This window comes from Acomys minous, assembly GCF_964271855.1.
Source record: "Acomys minous genome assembly, chromosome: 3".
In the NCBI taxonomy this organism is placed as follows: domain Eukaryota; kingdom Metazoa; phylum Chordata; class Mammalia; order Rodentia; family Muridae; genus Acomys; species Acomys minous.
The window spans coordinates 61,904,431-61,924,020 of record NC_140485.1 but is presented as its reverse complement, the minus strand read 5'-3'; the positions used below and the strand labels follow the sequence as shown (position 1 = coordinate 61,924,020).

The following is a 19,590-nucleotide window of genomic DNA, read 5'->3' as shown; positions in this document are numbered from 1 at the left end:
AAGAGCAACACCCCCCAGCTCTGCCCGTCAAATCACAGCCAACAATCACAAAGGAGCGATTCTTTTCGAAAGCTTGCATCTCACAATCAACACGTGTGTGGAAATGGCCACATGGCTGGAAGGAGACAACTTTTTGTTTGTTTGTTTCTTGAGACAGTGTTTCTTTGTGTAACCCTGGCTGACCTGTAACTCTCTCTGGAGACCAGGCTGGCCTCAAACTCATAGACATCCACCTGCCTCTGCCTCTCCAGTGGATACATCTTTTAAAAGCATGTATTTGTAAAAAAATCTTTTGACCCAAACACCTGAACTTTTCAGTTGCTAATGTGGAGGAAGTCTAGACTCCCTTGTTATGTGGCTCATTGTGTGTGTGTGTGTACATATTTACATGCAGTTGTGCATGTGTGTGCACATGTGTGTGCAGAGGCTAGAAGTAAGCATGGAGTATCTCATTCTATTGCTTTCCACCTTTTTTTTTTAAGATAGAGTTGTTTAGATAAGCCTGGGGCTTCTGAAGTGGGCTAGACTGGCCACCAAGTCCCAGGAACCTTCCGGTCTCCCCTACTCCTGTGCAAAGATCACAAGTGTGTGCCGCTCTGTCCTGCTTTTCCGTGGGGGCTGGGCGTTGAAGCCGGGTCCTTGTGTGACAAGGAGTTGGCTGACTGAGCCATCTCCCTGACCCCTTCATCCCGGGTCTAAAGAGAAGTCTCAGCTTGCTGATGTGTTTCCCTGCGAATTAGAAGGAGGTCCACAGAGCTATGAGCTGGGGGTCGGGGCTCCTAGAACAGAAACTGGGCTCTGTGCCCTGCACCCTGGCTGCATGAGTGCTGGCCAGGACAAAAGGTTCAGAAAGTGGCCTCTTGCCTCAAGGCTTCTTTGGACCAAATCCATTTTCTGTAGAAAATTATAGGACAGAGTGTAACGCGGAGGAGAAGCCATAGAGAACAGACGTAGACGAGACCTGTCAGGCACCCCAAGCCCCGAGTCCCCTTACTGTTTGGAACACTTAATAGCTGCGGAGACAGACACCCCTGCCTGTGCTGCAGGCTGTAGGCGCAGCAGCTTCTCCCATTTTCTTGTAAAATGCAAGTTTCTCTTTCCCTTTGTTGTTGATCTTGTGTGACTGCCTCTTGGAGACAATGTAGCTGCTCTGGGGAACGGGCACTTGGTTGGCATGTTTTTCCATCAGATTCTGGTTGTTTTCCAGGCAAACAGGGAGTGTGTTTGTACGTGTGAACAGTCTGCCTCGGTGGTCCCCAGCTGTGCACACAGCAGTCCCTGGGTGCCTCATTTCTCCTGTACCCCACTGGGAAACATCTCTGTCTTCTAAGTTTCAGACCCTGGCCAGTCTTGGTGACCTCCAACCTGCGCTGTGTCCCTCGGCCCGGGAGGTGCAAAGAGCTGACGGTTCATTCGATTTATTGAGTTTTAGACGTCCTTTCCAGCGTGGATCAGAACAGATATTTTTGTTCTGAGCAGCAGGTCTTAGGCAAGCAGGGATCGGTGCCTGGTTACGAGGGAGTTCGGGGAAGGGGTACAATTGGTTCCCAAGCAATTACTATCCTCCAACAGCGCTAACCACACCCCAAAAGTGAGACATTTTTTCACTGAAGAATAAAATCGTTGGATTGTTTTTTTTTGTGGTAACTATGCAATTAGTTCTTCTTGCCCGGGCTCTGCCTGGCACCGTGGTGGCTTCTCGGGGAGTGTGCTTGCTACAGTGCTCAGTGACAACTGACTCTTTAATATAACCATTCAGAAAACGGACTCTTACTTACTTCATATCTCTGAAGTCAGGGGAGACTTCCATCAAAAGGAGCTTACTGGATGAGGAAAGGGAGGACCAGGAGAGTTGCCTGACCTGTTTGTAGGATGGAGTCACAGGAGGCCCCTGGCTTATTTATGGAGGCTGTCTGCAGTCTCATGGTCCAGCCTCTTAAGAGACCCCATGAGGCTGTACCACGTGGCTCTCCTGTAAGTCCTTGACTTTGGGTATCCTGACTTGGTGCAGCTAGAAGCATTCCAAGCGATAGGAGGTTTGTGCAGAATCTGCAGGGGGAAACCACGTGGAAGCCAAGGCTCAGAATAATTGGGAACTGGGGAATTTTAGTTAGAAATCTACTTCCCTTTGTGTGGAACAGGCAAACAGAAGGAGAGAGCAAGGCGACGGTGAGCTAATTAGCACAGCCTTGAACTTTTCGTTTTGTTCTTCTTCATGCTTGTGGTTATCGAAACCGCATGCCTGCTGACAGGCAGGAAGGGTCCTGCAGTGGTCCGTGCACACAGATGAAAGACATTCCCCTAGCTGGGTATGACGGCTCACACCTGGAGTCCCACTACTTGGGAAACTGAGGCAGGAGGATAGCTGTGAGTTTGAGGCTAGGCTGGCCTGTAAAATGAGATCTCATCTCAATAAGGGGTCGGGGGGAGACGTCAAGACATAGATGGACTTTCTGGAGCCTCCAACAAGAAGAGCAAACATGGTGACTGGCTGTCCTAAGTAGGCTAGAGAGAAGCTGAGCACCAAAAGGACAATATTCTGTGACGAAGAGACAGGGCTTTACAAATGACAATGACCTTGGAATTTACCAGCCCTCTCAATACTGCGTGGCACTGTTAAGTAGGCTTCTGAGAGAGCTAAGGAACTGGGAAGATTGCTGCAGGTCTTGGGGTCCTATTCCCCACAGACTGGACAGACAGACCTCACCTCGCTGGGCTGCTTTAGCAGCAAACAGAAAGACCAGAGTCAAAGGCTCAAGACAAGGAGGGTGGTGATCTCAAAACAAAACCTCGGGTCTTTCCTTCTTGTCCCCGAGGTAAAAGGAGCCCACGTGAGGTAACATGGAGCTTGGAGGACCAGGTTGTACATCTGCTGGTGTGACATGTGATGTTGAACCCTCAAACATCATATGACATGCTAGGGTGCCGCCATCTACCCTGAGGAAGAAATCACAAGGAAGCTAACAAGGCCAATATAACCCCTGCATTCAGGAGGTGGAGGCAGGAGAACTCTGGGTTCCAGACCAGCTTGAACTATAGAGCAGTCCCTGTCTCTAAGGAAGAAACCATCAAGAACTGGAGGTATGGGTCTGTGTCTGCTGCTTCTCTGACTTGTAAGAAGCCTGGACTTGACCCCTCAGCCCCCACAGAATTCTAGAAAGCAAGGGTCAGCAATGCCCACAATGCATAGAACTTAACCCCAGCAGGCTCTAACATCTGGATATTAGCACATCTGCAGTACATCTTCTGGGACCAACTTTGTAGCCTACTTCACACTTTATTGCTGAGCCCCAGGTGAGGTGTTTTAATCAAGGATTAGTTTTTTTCATTTTTCATTTCTTTTTTTCTAGAATATATGCAAGTAGAGCTGGTGGCTAGGAAGAGTAAGGCATTTGTGGCCCATTCTGACTGCCTGAATTCAATTCCAGGCTGCACAGGGAGAAACAGAGCAGACTCCTACAAGCTGTTGTCTGGCCTGCACAAGCAGAGGCAGAGGCAGAGGCAGAAGTTCAGGCAAGGCTCAGGCTCAGGCACAGACTCAGGCTCAGGCTCAGGCTCAGGCTCAGGCTCAGGCTCAGGCACAGGCACAGGCACAGGCTCAGGCTCAGGCTCAGGCACAGGCTCAGGCTCAGGCACAGGCTCAGGCTCAGGCACAGACTCAGGCTCAGGCACAGGCACAGGCACAGGCTCAGGCTCAGGCACAGGCTCAGGCTCAGGCACAGGCTCAGGCTCAGGCACAGGCTCAGGCACAGGCACAGGCTCAGGCTCAGGCACAGGCTCAGGCTCAGGCTCAGGCACAGGCTCAGGCACAGGCTCAGGCTCAGGCACAGGCACAGGCACAGGCTCAGGCTCAGGCACAGGCACAGGCTCAGGCTCAGGCACAGGCTCAGGCACAGGCACAGGCTCAGGCTCAGGCACAGGCTCAGGCTCAGGCTCAGGCACAGGCTCAGGCACAGGCTCAGGCTCAGGCACAGGCACAGGCACAGGCTCAGGCACAGGCTCAGGCTCAGGCACAGGCTCAGGCTCAGGCACAGGCTCAGGCACAGGCTCAGGCACAGGCACAGGCACAGGCTCAGGCACAGGCTCAGGCTCATGCACAGGCTCAGGCACAGGCTCAGGCACAGGCACAGGCACAGGCTCAGGCACAGGCACAGGCTCAGGCTCAGGCACAGGCTCAGGCTCAGGCACAGGCTCAGGCTCAGGCACAGGCTCAGGCAGAGGCTCAGGCTCAGGCACAGGCACAGGCACAGGCTCAGGCACAGGCTCAGGCTCAGGCACAGGCACAGGCTCAGGCACAGGCACAGGTTCAGGCTCAGGCTCAGACTCAGGCTCAGGCTCAGGCTCAGGCACAGGCTCAGGCACAGGCACAGGCTCAGGCTCAGGCTCAGGCACAGGCTCAGGCACAGGCTCAGGCTCAGGCTCAGGCACAGGCTCAGGCTCAGGCTCAGGCACAGGCTCAGGCTCAGGCATGGGCTTATGTAATAAAAGAAGAAGAAAGGCAAAGGAGTTACAGCTCTTTTGGGGAAAGCTGTGGTGCAACAGGACCTTTTTATGTCAGGATCTCTCAGCTGGAGACCACAGTCTCAAGGTGTCCCAGGCTGTGTGGAGGAGCACCAAAGGCTGTACTGAAGATAAGCAGACATTGCAGAGCCTTCTGCACCCCAAAGTAGGCTTTGGTTCCCTCTTGTCATGCTGCCCACAACTTTCCCCAGCATCTTCTAAGAAGGGGCTGGACTGTATGCGAGGTCTCTGTTTTAGGTTTTGTTGTTGTTATTTGGTTGCCTGGTTTTTTTTTGTTTTTTGTTTTTTTGTTTTTTGTGACAAGGTTTCTCTGTGTAGCCCTGGCTGTCCTGGAACTTGTTCTGGACTGGCCTCACAGAGATCTGTCTGCCTCTGCTTCCCTAGTGCTGGGATCAAAGATGTGCACCACCACCACTGGGATAAAATGTTTTATTTTTTATTTTTAAGAGATGAAATTCTGGGCTGGAGACATGGTTCCGTGGATAAGAGCCCTGACTCGTTTTCCAGAGGACCTTGGTTCAATTGCCCTGACCCACATGGCAGCTCACATCTGTCTGTAGCTCCAGGATCCAACACCCTCACACAGACATCCATGTAGGCAAAAGAACCAACGCGCATAAAATTAAATTAAATTAAATTAAATTAAAAAAAAACAAATTATTTTTTAAAAGAGGTGACATTTATACAGCATGAAGGGACCGTTTAAAGTCGTACAGTTTCGTGGTGTGGCTACATTCTTGTCTAACCATCCCTCTTCACAGTTACAAAACAGGCAGTAGAGCCCTAGGAGACGTGCTAAGGTCCTTTCAATTCACCACTCATTCAACTGTCAATGCCGCCCCCCCAGGCTGCAGAGAGAACGTCTAAATATTTGTCTCAGGCAAACACAGTTGCAGGTGGATGACCTGGAATCGTCCTGATGACGATCCCAGCTGCAGTGTTTTCTTGCTGTCGGGAACTTCCCGGAGAGGTCGGCCAGGTGCCCCTCAACTAGCCCATTGGCAGTAGAGATTCCCCGGGGCGACTTGAAAATGCAGTAGAGATTCCGGGGTGACTTGAAAATGCTTTCGGCTCTAGCGTGTGGAATCCACACTGTTTCTTGCTTCCTTCTAAGAAAAGAAAAAGAAAAAGAAAAAGAAAAAGAAAAAGCCCAGCCGCTTTCTGCACTGCCAGTTCAGTCGGAGTTCCTATGAGTTCAGATTCCTGAACAGAGTGGACCCTTGGTGGTCTCCTTACCCAGCTGTCTCTGTAGGGAGGAATCCCTCCATCCATGGCTAAGGTGACCTGGGGAGGTTGTGGTCTAACAGTGAGAGGCGCAGCTTTGGGAGAAGGGAGGCCAGGGCTTGAACCATGGTGATGAGTACATTTCCTGGCTCACACTGGGGGAGTCAGGCCCTGCAGATGAAGGGGACCATCTCTCTGGCTCTTACTTTAGTCTGGAGGAGGTGTGGTGGGATACCACAGGCCCGGAGACACCAACTCAAACCTACAGACCCAGCTTCTGTTCTTTGCAGAGACTGAGACTCAGCTGTGGGGGTGGATGTGTGTTTTTTTTTTATTAGCCTCCAGGCTACCAAAGCTCACCAAGGCCTGCCCCAATCACCCATCATTCACCAGATTTCCCCAAAAGGAGATCCCGTGAAGTCCATTTGGTTTCTCTTCCTGACTTACTTGGCACATAGCTGCTGACCACCATGGCCGCCACCCACCATCTACCACAACTGGTGCATCTTGGTGAGGCCTGGCCAGAGTTAGAGTGCCCCTCCCCCCCTAAAAATATTACTTATGTAGGCCTGCCTGCCAGAAGAGGGCACTAGATCTTCTTATAGATGGTTGTGAGCCACCATGTGGTTGCTGGGAATTGAACTTAGGACCTCTGGAAGAACAGCCAGTGCTCTTAACCTCTGAGCCCTCTCTCCAGCCCTTGTGTATTTCTTTCTGATCTTGGGTTTGTTATGTAACCAAGGATGACCTTGACTTCCTAATCTTCCTGCGACCACTTCCCAAAGGCTGGGGTCGCAGGTGTACACCACCATGGCTAATGTATGGGACACTGGGGATTGGACTCGAACATTGTGCAGCTAGGCAAGCACTAGACCAACAGAGCCACATCCGTTGCCTTCACATTGCTTCTTGACTGCTATGCTGTTTGCACTTTCTGAGAGAGCCCTGGAGACAGCCTATCTGGAGAACTGATAGGGCTCCTGCCTTGCCCTGCACCCTTCCAGCAACCACTCCTCTTCTACCTGTCCAGCAGCTCAGGGGCATCAGGAGGGCCAGATCTTGGCCTGGGAGCTCAGGGTACTTGGGTTTAAACAGCTCCTTTAATGTATGGGTCAGCTATGTCTGTCTGTCTCGTGGCTGCTGAGGACAAGTGTAAGCTCATCTGGGAGGGCACTTGTGACCTCGGGACCCATAGCCACTGTCTGTGTCATTACTATTGATCCTAGTCTGTATGCAAATACAGCCATTGATGTCCCCACAGGATGTGAGCTACGCACATGGGGCTGGGCCATGTATGTGTATGTAGCCTCTTTTTGCACAGGACCATTGTATGAGTCAAACTTATTATCCTGCCTCTGCCTCCTGGGCTCCAGATTATATCATACCTGGCAGAACTTCTGTCTCTCTCTGTGTGTGTGTCTCTCTCAAGTTTTCAACACAGAGTTTCTCTGGGTAGCCTTGGTTTTCCTAGAACTCACTCTAGACCAGGTTAGCCTCAGACTCACAAATATCCACCTGCCTCTGCCTCTTGCGTGCTGAAATTAAAGGCACACACCACCATCGCGCAGCTCCAGGGTTCTCTTAAAGTAGTCAACATCACATGTTTGGGATGGTTGTGTGGTTTTTGGTACCAAGTACAAAACAAAATTGTGCTGGGCATGGTGGTGCACGCCTTTAATCCTAGCACTTGGGAAGCAGAGGCAGGAAGATTGCTGTGAGTCCAAGGCCAGCCTGATCTACAAAGTGAGTCCAGGACAGCCAAGGCTATACAGAGAAACCCTGTCTCGAAAAACAAACAAACAAACAAAAAAACAAAAACATAATAACAAAATAAATAAAAATAAAATAATTAAACAAAACAAAAGTGCAGGACCCCTGGTTCTAAAAGGATGAAGTGGTTTTCCCTTTTCTTCATCTTCTTCACCTGCCATGGTACCCACAATTTGCTAGTTACATTTCATGTTTCCTCAGGCACCAGGATACTCACAGACACCAGAAGATGTCTGAAGACACCTGTACCCAACCCACCTCTCTCTGCTGAAGGTCAGGACTTGTCAGGGATACAGTATGGTGGGTCACTAGGCAGGGTGGCCATAAAGTCCAAGAACAGAGACTATATCCTTCCAAGCGCCTGACATACCCATAACTCCTTGAGCCATCCTGTGGATGAGTATGTAGTAGGTGTCAAATGTGTTCCTAATGATGAAGTCCTGGGGGCACAGAGAGGTAATCCAAGCCCTAGGCTCACAGTTTGTAGAACCTCTATTTTGCTCAAGAATAACAGCAGCTGCCCAGCCGGTAATTTTTGAGTGAATGCATGTGATTCTTTTTCTTTTCTTTTCTTTCTTTTTGTTTTTGTTTGTTTCTTTGTTTTTGAGACAGGGTTTCTCTGTGCAGCCTTGGCTGTCCTCAACTGGCTTTCTAGACCAGGCTGGCCTCGAACTCACAGAGCTCCGGCCTGCTTCTGCCTCCCTGGTGATTCCTTTCTTGAGTCTCAATTTCCTGACCACTAAAGTGGAGAAGATAATAAAGACAGGAGAAAACCACAGGAATCCCACCATTGGGCAAATCATTCTTTCCAGGGTTGGGACCACCAGGCACTGGAAGGAGAAGAGATTTAGCAAACGGGACTTCACATCTTTATCTTGCCAGAGCTGTGGCACTATCTTTCTGAAAGGCTACAGCTGATGTGACTGACCCAAAGTGGACCGTAGCTTCTGGAAGGAGCAGGGAAAAAGGCAGTTGTGATTGTGATTGGTATAGGTTGCCAGCTTGACTACATCCGGGATGAACTATAATCCAGAAATGGAGACTTTTTTTGCTTGGTTTGAAGTGGGTGAGTCCACTTCTAGTCTGGACCTTTGAGGTAGGAAGACATATATCTTTTTGTTTTGTTTTTTGTTTTTGTTTTCTTGTGTTGTTTTGTTTTGTTTTGTTTTGTTTTGAGACAAGGTTTCTTTGTGTAGCCCTGGCTGGCTGTCCTAGACTCATTCTGTAGACCAGATTGGTCTCTAACTCACAGAGATATGCCTGCCTCTGCCTCCCAGGTGCTGGGAGACACACACCTTTAATCCAGATTGTGAGGCAGGAAGACACACACCTTTAATTTGGGCCCTTGGTTTGCCTTCTGCTGCGAGCCTGTATAAGGACAGATAAGAGACGCTTTGGCTCTCTGCCTGCTTGCCCTCGCCTTGCTAGCATACCCACCCAATCCTTCACTGGCATTAGGGCCACCTTCTTTGGGATTCCAGCATCTACAGAAGACCAGCTGAGACACCTCGGCTTGTGGGACTGAGCAACTACTGGCCTCTTGGACTTTCCAGTCATGGCCAGCCATCATTGGATTAGCTAGACTGCAGCTTGTGAACCATTCCAATACTTCCCTTTTATATGTGTATACATATATTACATATGTGTGTGTGTGTGTGTGCGCGCGCGTGCGTGCGCGTGCATGTCTCTTACGCTAGAGAACCCTGACTAATACAGCAGTGCGATTTTGAGTCAGCTTCTGGGTGTCTGCACTTCCTCTCTTCCTCTCCAAAGCAGTTTTACATCTGGAAACAACTGCTTACAGACGTGACAGAAAGCTGCCCCGACTTAAGGAAAGGTGGGCCTCTGAGAGTCTAGGCGTCTCCACGTTTGTGCTAGAAAGCCTATGAGAAATTCCCACCCAGCGGGAGTTCCCGGCCCCCGCTGGTCCTGTACAGGCACTGAGCATCCACACAGGGGGTGCTGAGGACCCCTGGGAACCCCCCCCCCCAGCAGGGCAGCTTGCAACCAACACCTAGGACTTCCTTTGAGGCTTACTCAAGATGAAGGAGTAGGAAGGTGGGGAGGGAGCAGGAGGGCTGTCCAAGTGACAAGGGAAGACCCCAGCGTGACCTCAACTTGAGGTAAGGACACTTTAGCCATCTTTGGCTGAATGTCCCTAGAGTCTTGCTCTCTGTATCTCAGTTCTTCCAGAGGGCCACGTACCTTCAGGTCAGTTTGTAATGCAGGCCCTGCCTCGCGAGATTTCGGGAAGGCATGGCATGGATGCCACCGCACCCCTGCACAGTACATGTGTGGGACTGACTAATTGGAAGGCCATGGGGGGGGGGGACCCCCGCCCCTACACCATCATTAGACTGCTGTATTCCATTCAGAAGATTCACAGCAGAGGTCCCTGAGGTGTGTGTAGGGAGCTTCAAAATGCCACCTGAGTTCAGGTCTCTCGCTTTTTGTTTTCAATTTAAGCTTCCGTGGACTCAAACCCATGGCACGGTTAGCAGCAAGATGGGGTTTGGCCGTGACTCTCAGAGGAAGTGTGCACTGCAATGGCTGGTTTAGCCCATGCCTTGTGCGGAGAAAGGACCCTTCAGCCGTGGAGCAAAAAAACTCTGGCCGGGTTGAGACCCAGCACAGTTTACATAGGGTGAGCCCTCCACCTCGTGAGCAGTCTCAGTGACCTGAAGAGGAAATGCTTTCTTCTGCACTGCAGACAATGAAAGTCCAGTGGATGAGCCCCCAGAACTCTGGTAGTTGGGGTGCAGGAGGCAATAGATATTTGTGGCCTTGCAGAGTAAACCCAGATCATTCTGCCTGTACCCGTCATGGTGCCTCAAATCTGACACAGATCTTAGTAAGCAGAATCACAGAGTTGTCTGTCGGATCATCCCCCTGCCCACAGGGAAGTGGGCCAAATCCCTGACACCTCCTCTGAGGCCAGCTGTGGGCAGCCAGGCCTGGCCATTGGCCTCTTTTTGTTGACTTCTCACTCATTTCTCTCTCAACTCCAAGTCTGTGGCTAGCAGTGAAGAATCTTTATAAGTGTGGTAAAGGTCTTGTTGCTCAAGTGTGACCCAGAAGACCTGCCAAGCCCCTCTCTCCTCCTCTCCCCAGACTCTCAGACTTGCAACAAGCATCCAGGTCCAGGCAGCTCCAAGGGTGACTGCCTAACCCAGAACTTCCTGAAGAACACACTGAAGGTTCTAGAAAAGACAACAGTACTTTACAAGAGATGTCGTGGTATCCGTAGCCCAGCCTGACTATATGCATACCCTTCTTCTGGCTCTCACTAGCCAACTGGGACCTGTTAATGGAGCTTTCTGCCTCAGTTTCCTAGTCTGTACCCAGGATTATCATAGTTCCATTTCAGGCAGTAGTAGGGAATGAGCTGGCATAAAACACTTACTGAGCAGGGGTCAGCATATATATTAGTGACTGTTGTGTGCCAGGCATTGTCCCCTCAGAACAAAGCTTGCAGCCACCCCTACCTCTGGAGTGTTCAGCTAGAAGGGGCCAGAGAATTCACCAGACACACCCCCAGCTAAGTCAGCTGTTGCAGAATTTGTCTAGAAGGTGCATGTCTCAGAGCTGGAGTTTTCTTCTCGTGACTTTTGACCATGGGGGTGACACCTCACAGTTGCAGTGTTTTGACAACCAGCAGCCACTGGCACACAAAATGTGCTGCCAACAACATATGAAGTCCAAGAGGTGTCCCGGCTAGCCCTGCCCTTGACCTTTACCTGACAATCAAGGAAAAAGTCTGTAGTTTGCATCAGCAACAGGCAGGGTCAAAGTTTAGTCAATCAAAATGTTGTGTAAGGAATCACTATGGCCGACAGAGGGGCCTGAGGCCTCCCAACACTCATTAACAACCCCAAGTTCAATCATTATCTCCCTGAGGTTTATTGTGTTGTCAGTTCCAAACCTTGCTGACTGTGGCTATGATCCAAAGGCCTGCCCCTTACGTCAGAGGCGAGCCTCCGGGTACAGCTGAGGGGCAGGACTTCTCTCCCTTCTGTGTAGTATTTAAAGCAAGGAGGGCTGACTAGCAAGCACAGTTGGCCTGGCCTTCCCTCTGGGAACACACCCTCGGTCAACAGGGAAAATCCGGCAAGGCACTCCCCGCTCTCTGATCCAGGCCTTCCTAAAGGACGAAAGGTAGGTAGAGTCATTTCTTCATCTCTCTGAAAAGACCAGTGATGAGACAACTTGCTTTCTTTTTTCTCTTGACAATCATAGTTCCCTGGTCACGTGCAAGCCATGCAACGTCCACAGAAGGAACTGCAAGGAGCCTCCCCCACCCCCCACCCCCGGTGCTGGTATTCAGGAGCCCCCTGTTTTTCTGTTTCAGGTGACACCAGAGTCCCTGCCTCTTGCCACACACTTGCAAAGATGCCTCCTCAGCTGCATAACGGTCTGGACTTCTCTGCCAAGGTCATCCAGGGGAGCCTCGACAGCCTGCCCCAGGCAGTGAGGGACTTCGTAGAACGCAATGCCCAGCTGTGTCAGCCGGAGCATATCCACATCTGCGACGGCTCTGAGGAGGAGTACAGGCAGCTGCTGGGCCACATGCAGGAGGAGGGTATCATCCGGAAGCTAAAGAAATACGACAACTGGTGAGTCCCCTCAGTCCATACTGTTCAGCCCGTGGGCTCCCCACTTCCACCTTCGTGGGGTGTGGAGAAGAGGGGGGAATTAAGACCTCGAGGTAGCAAACACCAGAGAGATTTACTAGAATAAATAGAAGGCCACACGCCCTGCGAGGCGAGCATAGCCAGTCGTTAGAGTTCTGAGCACTTGGGAAGGTGGTGCCATTTCCCCAGGGCCAGCAATGGTCTAGCAAACGTCCACCCGGTAAAGGCCCTGTTGGCTTAGGCTTCCATACTTAAGGATCATGGCCAATGTCCCTGTGTCCCACAAGACTAGGAAGAGCCTGACAGGGGCAAGAGGGGTGCATCCAAGAGGGTGATTTGCTGAAGGAATCCCCATGGCTTTTTCAGCTGGCTGGCTCTCACTGACCCCAGGGATGTGGCCAGAATCGAAAGCAAGACGGTCATCATCACCCAAGAGCAGAGAGACACAGTGCCCATCCCCAAAACTGGCCTCAGCCAGCTGGGCCGCTGGATGTCTGAAGAGGACTTTGAGAAAGCGTTCAACGTCAGGTTCCCAGGGTGCATGAAAGGTCAGTGAGACCCAGCCCCAGGCCTGACGGGGGTGAGGGGATGTGCTGTGTATGTAGTTCATGCTCCTAATGTGGGCCTGAGATGCTAAGGGTGGCCCATGTGTGAAAATGCGCTGCCCAGTTCTGTTTGATGGATGGCGACATGGGAAATCTAAGATGTTCTCTGGTAGTCCTGGTGGCTCAGGCCTGTCATCCCAGATGCTGAGAAGCAGAAACAGGAGCAGTCTGAGAAACTTACACATTGTCTCCAAATAAAAACTGGAAAAGGGGGCTGCGGGTATAGGTCAGGGGTAGAGTGCTTGCCTAGAATGTGCAAGGCCCTGGGTTCGATCCTTAAAAGCAAATAGGTCAAATAGAAAATAAATAAATACAGCACGGTTCCCACTTGTGTGAATGTAAAGCAGCTTGGTGTGGCCAAGCAGAAGGGTCATGAAAGCTTTAATTTCAGCATTTTGGGGTTCCAGTGGCCACCTAAAACAGTGGCTGGTGGCCAACAGGGCATGGTGTGGGAGACGTGGCCCGTGGCTACCTCTAGGAAGATGACAGGAAGAAGCTTTGTGAGCCTCCGTGGCTTCTTACCAGGACCCACCCATCCGCCTCTGCAGGTCGCACTATGTACGTCATCCCCTTCAGCATGGGGCCACTGGGCTCGCCCCTGGCCAAGATCGGCATTGAGCTGACGGACTCGCCCTATGTGGTGGCCAGCATGCGGATCATGACCCGGATGGGGATGTCTGTACTGGAGGCCCTGGGCAGTGGGGAGTTTATCAAGTGCCTCCACTCCGTGGGGTGCCCTCTTCCTTTAAAAAGTGAGTACCCATTCTTCCCCAAATCAAAAGTAAGTGTAGGGGCTGGGAATGTGGCTCAACGGGTACAGCGTGAGGGCCTGAGTTTGATCCCAGACACCAAATAAACTGACTGTGGTAGGACAGGGAAAGGAGGCTCAGCAGTTCCAAGCCATTCTTCGTTCCATAGCTGGTTCAAGGCCAGCCTGGAGCCTAGGGCAGGAATGTGCACCACACACACTCATAATTGGTGCTTGTTTCCAGAGCCCTTGGTCAACAACTGGGCCTGCAACCCAGAGCTGACACTGATCGCCCACCTCCCGGACCGCAGAGAGATCATCTCCTTTGGCAGCGGATACGGAGGGAACTCACTGCTTGGGAAGAAATGCTTTGCACTGAGGATTGCCAGCCGGCTGGCTAAGGAGGAAGGGTGGCTGGCAGAGCACATGCTGGTACGTGGTCAGGGAGTGCTAGGGCAGAAATTTGGAGGGCCTGGGGTGGCAAGGGTGAGCCACGTCGAGATTCTCCAACCTCTGAGGCCTTGAGGGCAGAGTGGGAGAGTATCAAATTGTCTCTAAGCACCCCAGAGTTGGTCTCGTTGAAAGGGGTTCACCTGCTCACACGCACTGGAGCAACAGTGACCTTGAAGATTTTATTCTTTTGTAAGCCATCAGTAAACCTGGTGTATGAGGGATAGGCCTTGAAGATTTACCCTTGGGGAGACTGTAGGGGCGTTTCCAGACATGGGAGAACACAGGTCTTCATGTCAGTGATATTACGATGTGATCTTTCTTCCTCTCCTGCCCTCTCCTTTCTTCTCTATCATCTTCCTTTTAATTTCCTGCCACCCTCTCCTGGCCTTCCTTAGTCTGAAAGCCAGGCCTATGTTTCCATTGGAAATACATCCCCCCCTGTCTCTCTTTTACCATATGAATGATACAGAGTAGTGGCAGTTCATGTCAAGGAGCAGAGATTATAAGGTGGACCCCATATCCCTGCAGATCCTGGGCATAACCAACCCTGAAGGCAAGAAGAAGTACCTGGCAGCCGCCTTTCCCAGTGCCTGTGGGAAGACCAACTTGGCCATGATGAACCCCACCCTCCCTGGGTGGAAGGTTGAGTGCGTGGGCGATGACATCGCCTGGATGAAGTTTGATGCTCAAGGTGAGTCTTCAAGGTCTGGCTGGTGACCAGCACCAGCTCCTAAGGTGCTAGCACTGGGCACTAAGAATTTGAGTTCAGAGTCAGCAAGGCATCAGCAGTGTTGTCCTGCAGGCGTTTTGTGAGGACCATCTGGATAGAGAGGGCCAGGAGGGGGCTGTTTGCATGGTATTGCATGGTGAGAGGACTGTTGTCGCCAAACCTGGTGACCTGGCTTTGATTTCCAGGACGCAAATGGTGGAAAGATAGAACTGACTCCTTCAAGTTCTCTTCTGACCTCCACATGTGTGCCCTGGACCACTCACAGCCCACCTACACACACACACACAGAATAAATAATACTATTTTTAAAATAGTAGGCTGCATTGCAGAACAGTGAAGAAAGGGAAAGCTGCAGAAGTCTGAGTTGGCCGTGGTGTGTGGATCGAAATGGACTGCTGTGCAGTTTAGGGAGCGGGAAGAGAAAGATATAAAATTTTAGTATGTGAGCTAGCCTGGCAAGGTGTTAAGAACTCTGTTATGCTTGACTCACATTCATACCCCCTTCTCTCACTTGCATCTATCCAGGCAACTTAAGGGCTATTAACCCAGAAAATGGATTCTTTGGAGTTGCCCCTGGCACCTCCGTGAAGACAAATCCGAATGCCATTAAGACTATCCAGAAAAACACCATCTTCACCAATGTGGCCGAGACTAGTGACGGAGGTGTTTACTGGGAAGGCATCGACGAGCCGCTGGCCTCGGGTGTCACCATCACCTCCTGGAAGAACAAGGAATGGAGACCACAGGATGGTGGGTCCCCCCTCAGAAGTCACGTGCTCCGGTGTGTGGGCATCATCTGTCTGGGCCACATGCTAAAGGGTATCTGTCTCTTGTAGGGGAACCATGTGCCCATCCCAACTCCAGATTCTGCACCCCTGCCAGCCAGTGCCCCATCATCGACCCCGCCTGGGAGTCCCCGGAAGGTGTGCCCATTGAGGGCATAATTTTTGGCGGCCGTAGGCCTGCAGGTGAGCATCCTCTAGCTGGCCTGGGAGCATGGGGTGTGGAGATACAAAGACATCCAGGAAGTCTTTATCCATGCTGGTTCCGAAGACTTTCTTCCTCCTATATCCAGACTGATTGGGCCAGCTTACATGTAGGGCCGGCCTCCTGATTGCCAATGGCCTTTCTGGGTCTGTGGTCTGAGACAGCCTAGGCCGGTGTTCTGCCTCCCAGAGTGACCTCTCTGGTGCCATTGGCCTTCATGTTTTCCTGTTTATTGTCCCTGCAGTTTGCAAGATTAACTCAACAGAAACTTCAGGCTTGTCAGGCAAGGTGGCTCAAGCCTATAATCCTAGCACTTGGGTGGATGAGGCAGGAGGATTGCTGCAAGTTCAGGGCTAGCCTGGCTACAGAGTAAGCCTCTCTGGGCTACAGAGTGAAAGTTCTTTATTTAAAAAAAAAAAAGAGAGAGAGAGAGAGAGAGAGAGAGAGAGAGAGAGAGAGAGAAAGAAGATGATACTGAGCAATAGCACAGCACCATTAGTCCTAAGAAGTCTAAGTTTTTAATGACCTTGTCTCTCTGCTTAAGGTGTCCCCCTTGTCTATGAAGCTCTCAACTGGCAACATGGGGTGTTCGTAGGAGCAGCCATGAGATCAGAGGCCACAGCTGCTGCAGAACACAAGGGTGAGTCAAAGTCTGGGCCCCCAAGCCCCGGGAAAGGCAATCCAAGCCCTTCGTGGTGTCGGTCATGGAGGGAAAGAGAAGCTAGCACGATGGGGTCAGAGGTAAATGGTGGTCTCTGTGTGACAGGCAAGGTCATCATGCACGACCCCTTTGCTATGCGGCCCTTCTTTGGCTACAACTTCGGCAAGTACCTGGCCCACTGGCTGAGCATGGCCCACCGTCCGGCAGCCAAGCTGCCCAAGATCTTCCACGTCAACTGGTTCCGGAAGGACAAAGACGGCAAGTTCCTCTGGCCGGGCTTCGGCGAGAACTCCCGGGTGCTGGAGTGGATGTTCAGGAGGATTGAAGGGGAAGACGTGGCCAAGCTCACACCCATCGGCTACATCCCCAAGGAGGACGCCCTGAACCTGAAAGGCCTGAAAGACGTCAACATGGAGGAGTTGTTCGGAATCTCCAAGGAGTTCTGGGAGAAGGAGGTGGGGGAAATCGACCAGTATCTGGAAGAGCAAGTCAATGCCGACCTCCCCTATGAAATTGAGAGAGAACTCCAAGCCCTGAAACAAAGAATCAGCCAGATGTAATCCTGATTGGGGGGCGGGGGCCAACCCCGTCCCACCCAGGGCATGTTCTGGGAGCTGGGAGAAAGCCAGCCTGAGGTAGAAACTACAATGCTGGATAGCTCCGAAGGGCACCTCTTATTAGTCAGTCACGTACCACAGAGAACGGGGACGGGAGGGGAAATCACAGCACGCTCTGCGAAGTTTGCATCTGACCAAGATGCAGGTTTTGGTTCCATTTCAAGGTCACTCAGGAATTCAGTTTTTCACTTTAGCTGTAGCAGTTAGCTAAAATGCACAGAAAATATACTTGAGCTGTATATACGTGTGTGTGTTTGTGTGTGTGTGTGTTTGTCCATGCCTGTCCCATTGTCTACAGTATATTTAATACCTTTGGAAAATCTATGGCAAGTTTATCTGCAGCTGTAAAAGACGTGTTGCTTTGTCGCTAGTATGTATGTTTAAATTATTTTTATACACCACCATTACTTACCTTTCTTTACATAATTAAAGTAGGTGTGCTGACCACTTCTTGGAAAATAAAATAAAATAAACTTTTATAGAAAATGCACATTTCATCGGCTTTGGTTTTTCTTTTTACTTGGACTAGCAAAGGGAGAGGACTCTGATTAAACACCTTAGGCTTTAATCCTGCTCTTCTGAGGCCTGGGGGATTCCACCCTTGAGTGGAGGGAACTTGTCAGGGGCTGGGGGTGGGTGAGGGACCCTAAGGAGGAATGGCAGCAGGAGCTGGGAGGGGAGAAGGCAGCTTGCCAGTTTTCCTGTGTGCTAAGTCATTGGTGCCACTAGTTGGCGCTCTTTGGCAGCTTTACAGACAGACCTGTGCATATGCACAGCTGGATCCAGAGGGTTTGAGAAGGCTCAGCCTTCTCCGTAAGTGGACTGTGCACAGGCACAACCCTTTGCCTTTAAGCCCTTTCACGGCTAACACTTTTCTCATGGGCCTAGAGAGTGGGAGGAAAACCAGAAGAAAGAGCATTAATTGCACTCCTTGTGTGTACTCAACATAGTGGTTGCCTGGCAAGGGGTATTGCAGGGGTTGGCCCAAGGTCAGCTGCTAGCCCTTCCTGGGTCTTCTCTGCTTCCTTCACTTATTGGTTGTTCTAGAAGAGTCCAAACAAACCATAAATTTTATATAGTGTATTATGTGGCATGCTTGCCCTGCAAGATAAGTACTTTTTTTCCCCTCCCAGTGTGTTTTCCTTTCAGGGAGCTGGTTCAGATCACTTTATCCCTTCCACCACACCCAGCTGCTGGCTCATTCCCACACTCATTAGAAACCTCCGGCCACTCCCTTCAGGACTCACCTCCACAGACCCAGCAGGGCACCAGAAGCATCCAGCAGGGCCCACTAAGTAACCTTCCCCTTCCCTTAAGTGAAGCGGGATCGGATATTTGAACCGAAGCCTTGATCTTCACATGGGCCTCGCAGAGGAACTAAACAGCAGGAGCCTGGCTGGCTCCCCTGGTCTGTCTTTCTGCCAGGAACACTGGCCCAGGAGCAAAGGGGGCTTGTTCTATGCAGCCATTGCATTAATGGCTCCAGGTGGGCTCACCTGTGGGGAAGAGCTGACCTCCAGCTCCTCCCTCCTCTCCCTCTTTCCTAGCTGTCAGCATCAAACCTGTGATAGCAGGGTACTCTTGTACCCCATCTATGTGTCCCCCATGCTCCCCCACCCTGGAAGTATTAGCACTGTAAGATATGAGCCTATAATGGGTCAGCCCAGATAAGCGCAGGCCTTGGAGTCTGTGAGAGAGTACAGGTGCAAGTCTACAAGTCAAGATTCTACCTCTTTTCTCCTTAGGTGTGCCCTTAGGTGATCGATCACAGGCAAAGCTGAGCCTCAACTTCCTAGGCTGTAAAATGGGTAGATTTGCATTTTCTTTCTTCTTTAAAAAAGATTTTTATTTATTACATATACACACCAGAAGAGGTCACCGGATCTCATTATAGATGGTTTTGAGCCACCATGTGGTTGCTGGGAATTGAACTCGGGACCTCTGGAAGAACAGACAGTGCTCTTAACCTCTGAGCCATTGCTCCAGCATTTTCTTGAAGATGACTGAAGAGATCAGATGAGCTGGTTCAAGAAGGAGCATGACACAGAAAAGGGCCCTACAGGGACAGCAATTTCTGTTTTTACTCTAGATCCTCACTGTGGCTGGGTGGGAGCCACATCTCGTTGGGACTTACTCATCCCCTTCTTCATTGACTCTGATGAACAGCTGTGGCCTGGGGGTGGCACTTGGTCTTCTGTGTGGCCTCCATCCCCAACCTCCCTCCTCATAGATGGCAAGGTGAGGGATGGGAGAAGGAAGCCAGTCAGGACCTTGAGCAGCATTCCTCCCCAGGTCCCAACTCCCACGGTCACATTTGTGTTTTATAAGAGGCCTGAACAAAAGTGTTGGAGCCTGAGTCCAGCAATTCTGCCTTTCCAAAGTGTGCCTCATGTTAGGTTTGTTTATAGCTCATTATGTAGCTCTAGCATGCAGGAAGGAGAGAGGGAAGGAGGGAGGGAGGGAAGGAGGGAGAGAAAGAAGGGGAGGGGGAAAAAAGGTAAAAAGTGCTTCCTAAGGAAAAAAAAATTCACATCTATCCTAACAAGAGTATCCAGGTCCTGAAGGCCAAGTTGCCACCTGTCATGGCTGAGGCCTAAGAACCATCTAGAAAAGCCCAGTCAAAAGGAATTAACAAAAGAAGCT

The 19,590-nt window shown here is 50.9% G+C and overlaps 1 protein-coding gene across 1 annotated transcript; it reads left to right on the top strand.

Annotated features, from left to right (window-relative positions):
* The first annotated feature begins 11,532 nt into the window (after positions 1-11,532).
* Positions 11,533-17,439, top strand: PCK1 (phosphoenolpyruvate carboxykinase 1). Its single transcript, XM_084775322.1, has 10 exons — positions 11,533-11,670; positions 11,864-12,128; positions 12,513-12,694; positions 13,300-13,503; positions 13,744-13,931; positions 14,481-14,643; positions 15,208-15,432; positions 15,519-15,650; positions 16,214-16,309; positions 16,436-17,439. The coding sequence occupies exons 2-10, from the start codon at positions 11,905-11,907 to the stop codon at positions 16,888-16,890; spliced, it is 1,869 nt and encodes a 622-aa protein (XP_084631448.1). The 5' UTR covers positions 11,533-11,670; positions 11,864-11,904; the 3' UTR covers positions 16,891-17,439.
* Positions 17,440-19,590: the final 2,151 nt, after the last annotated feature.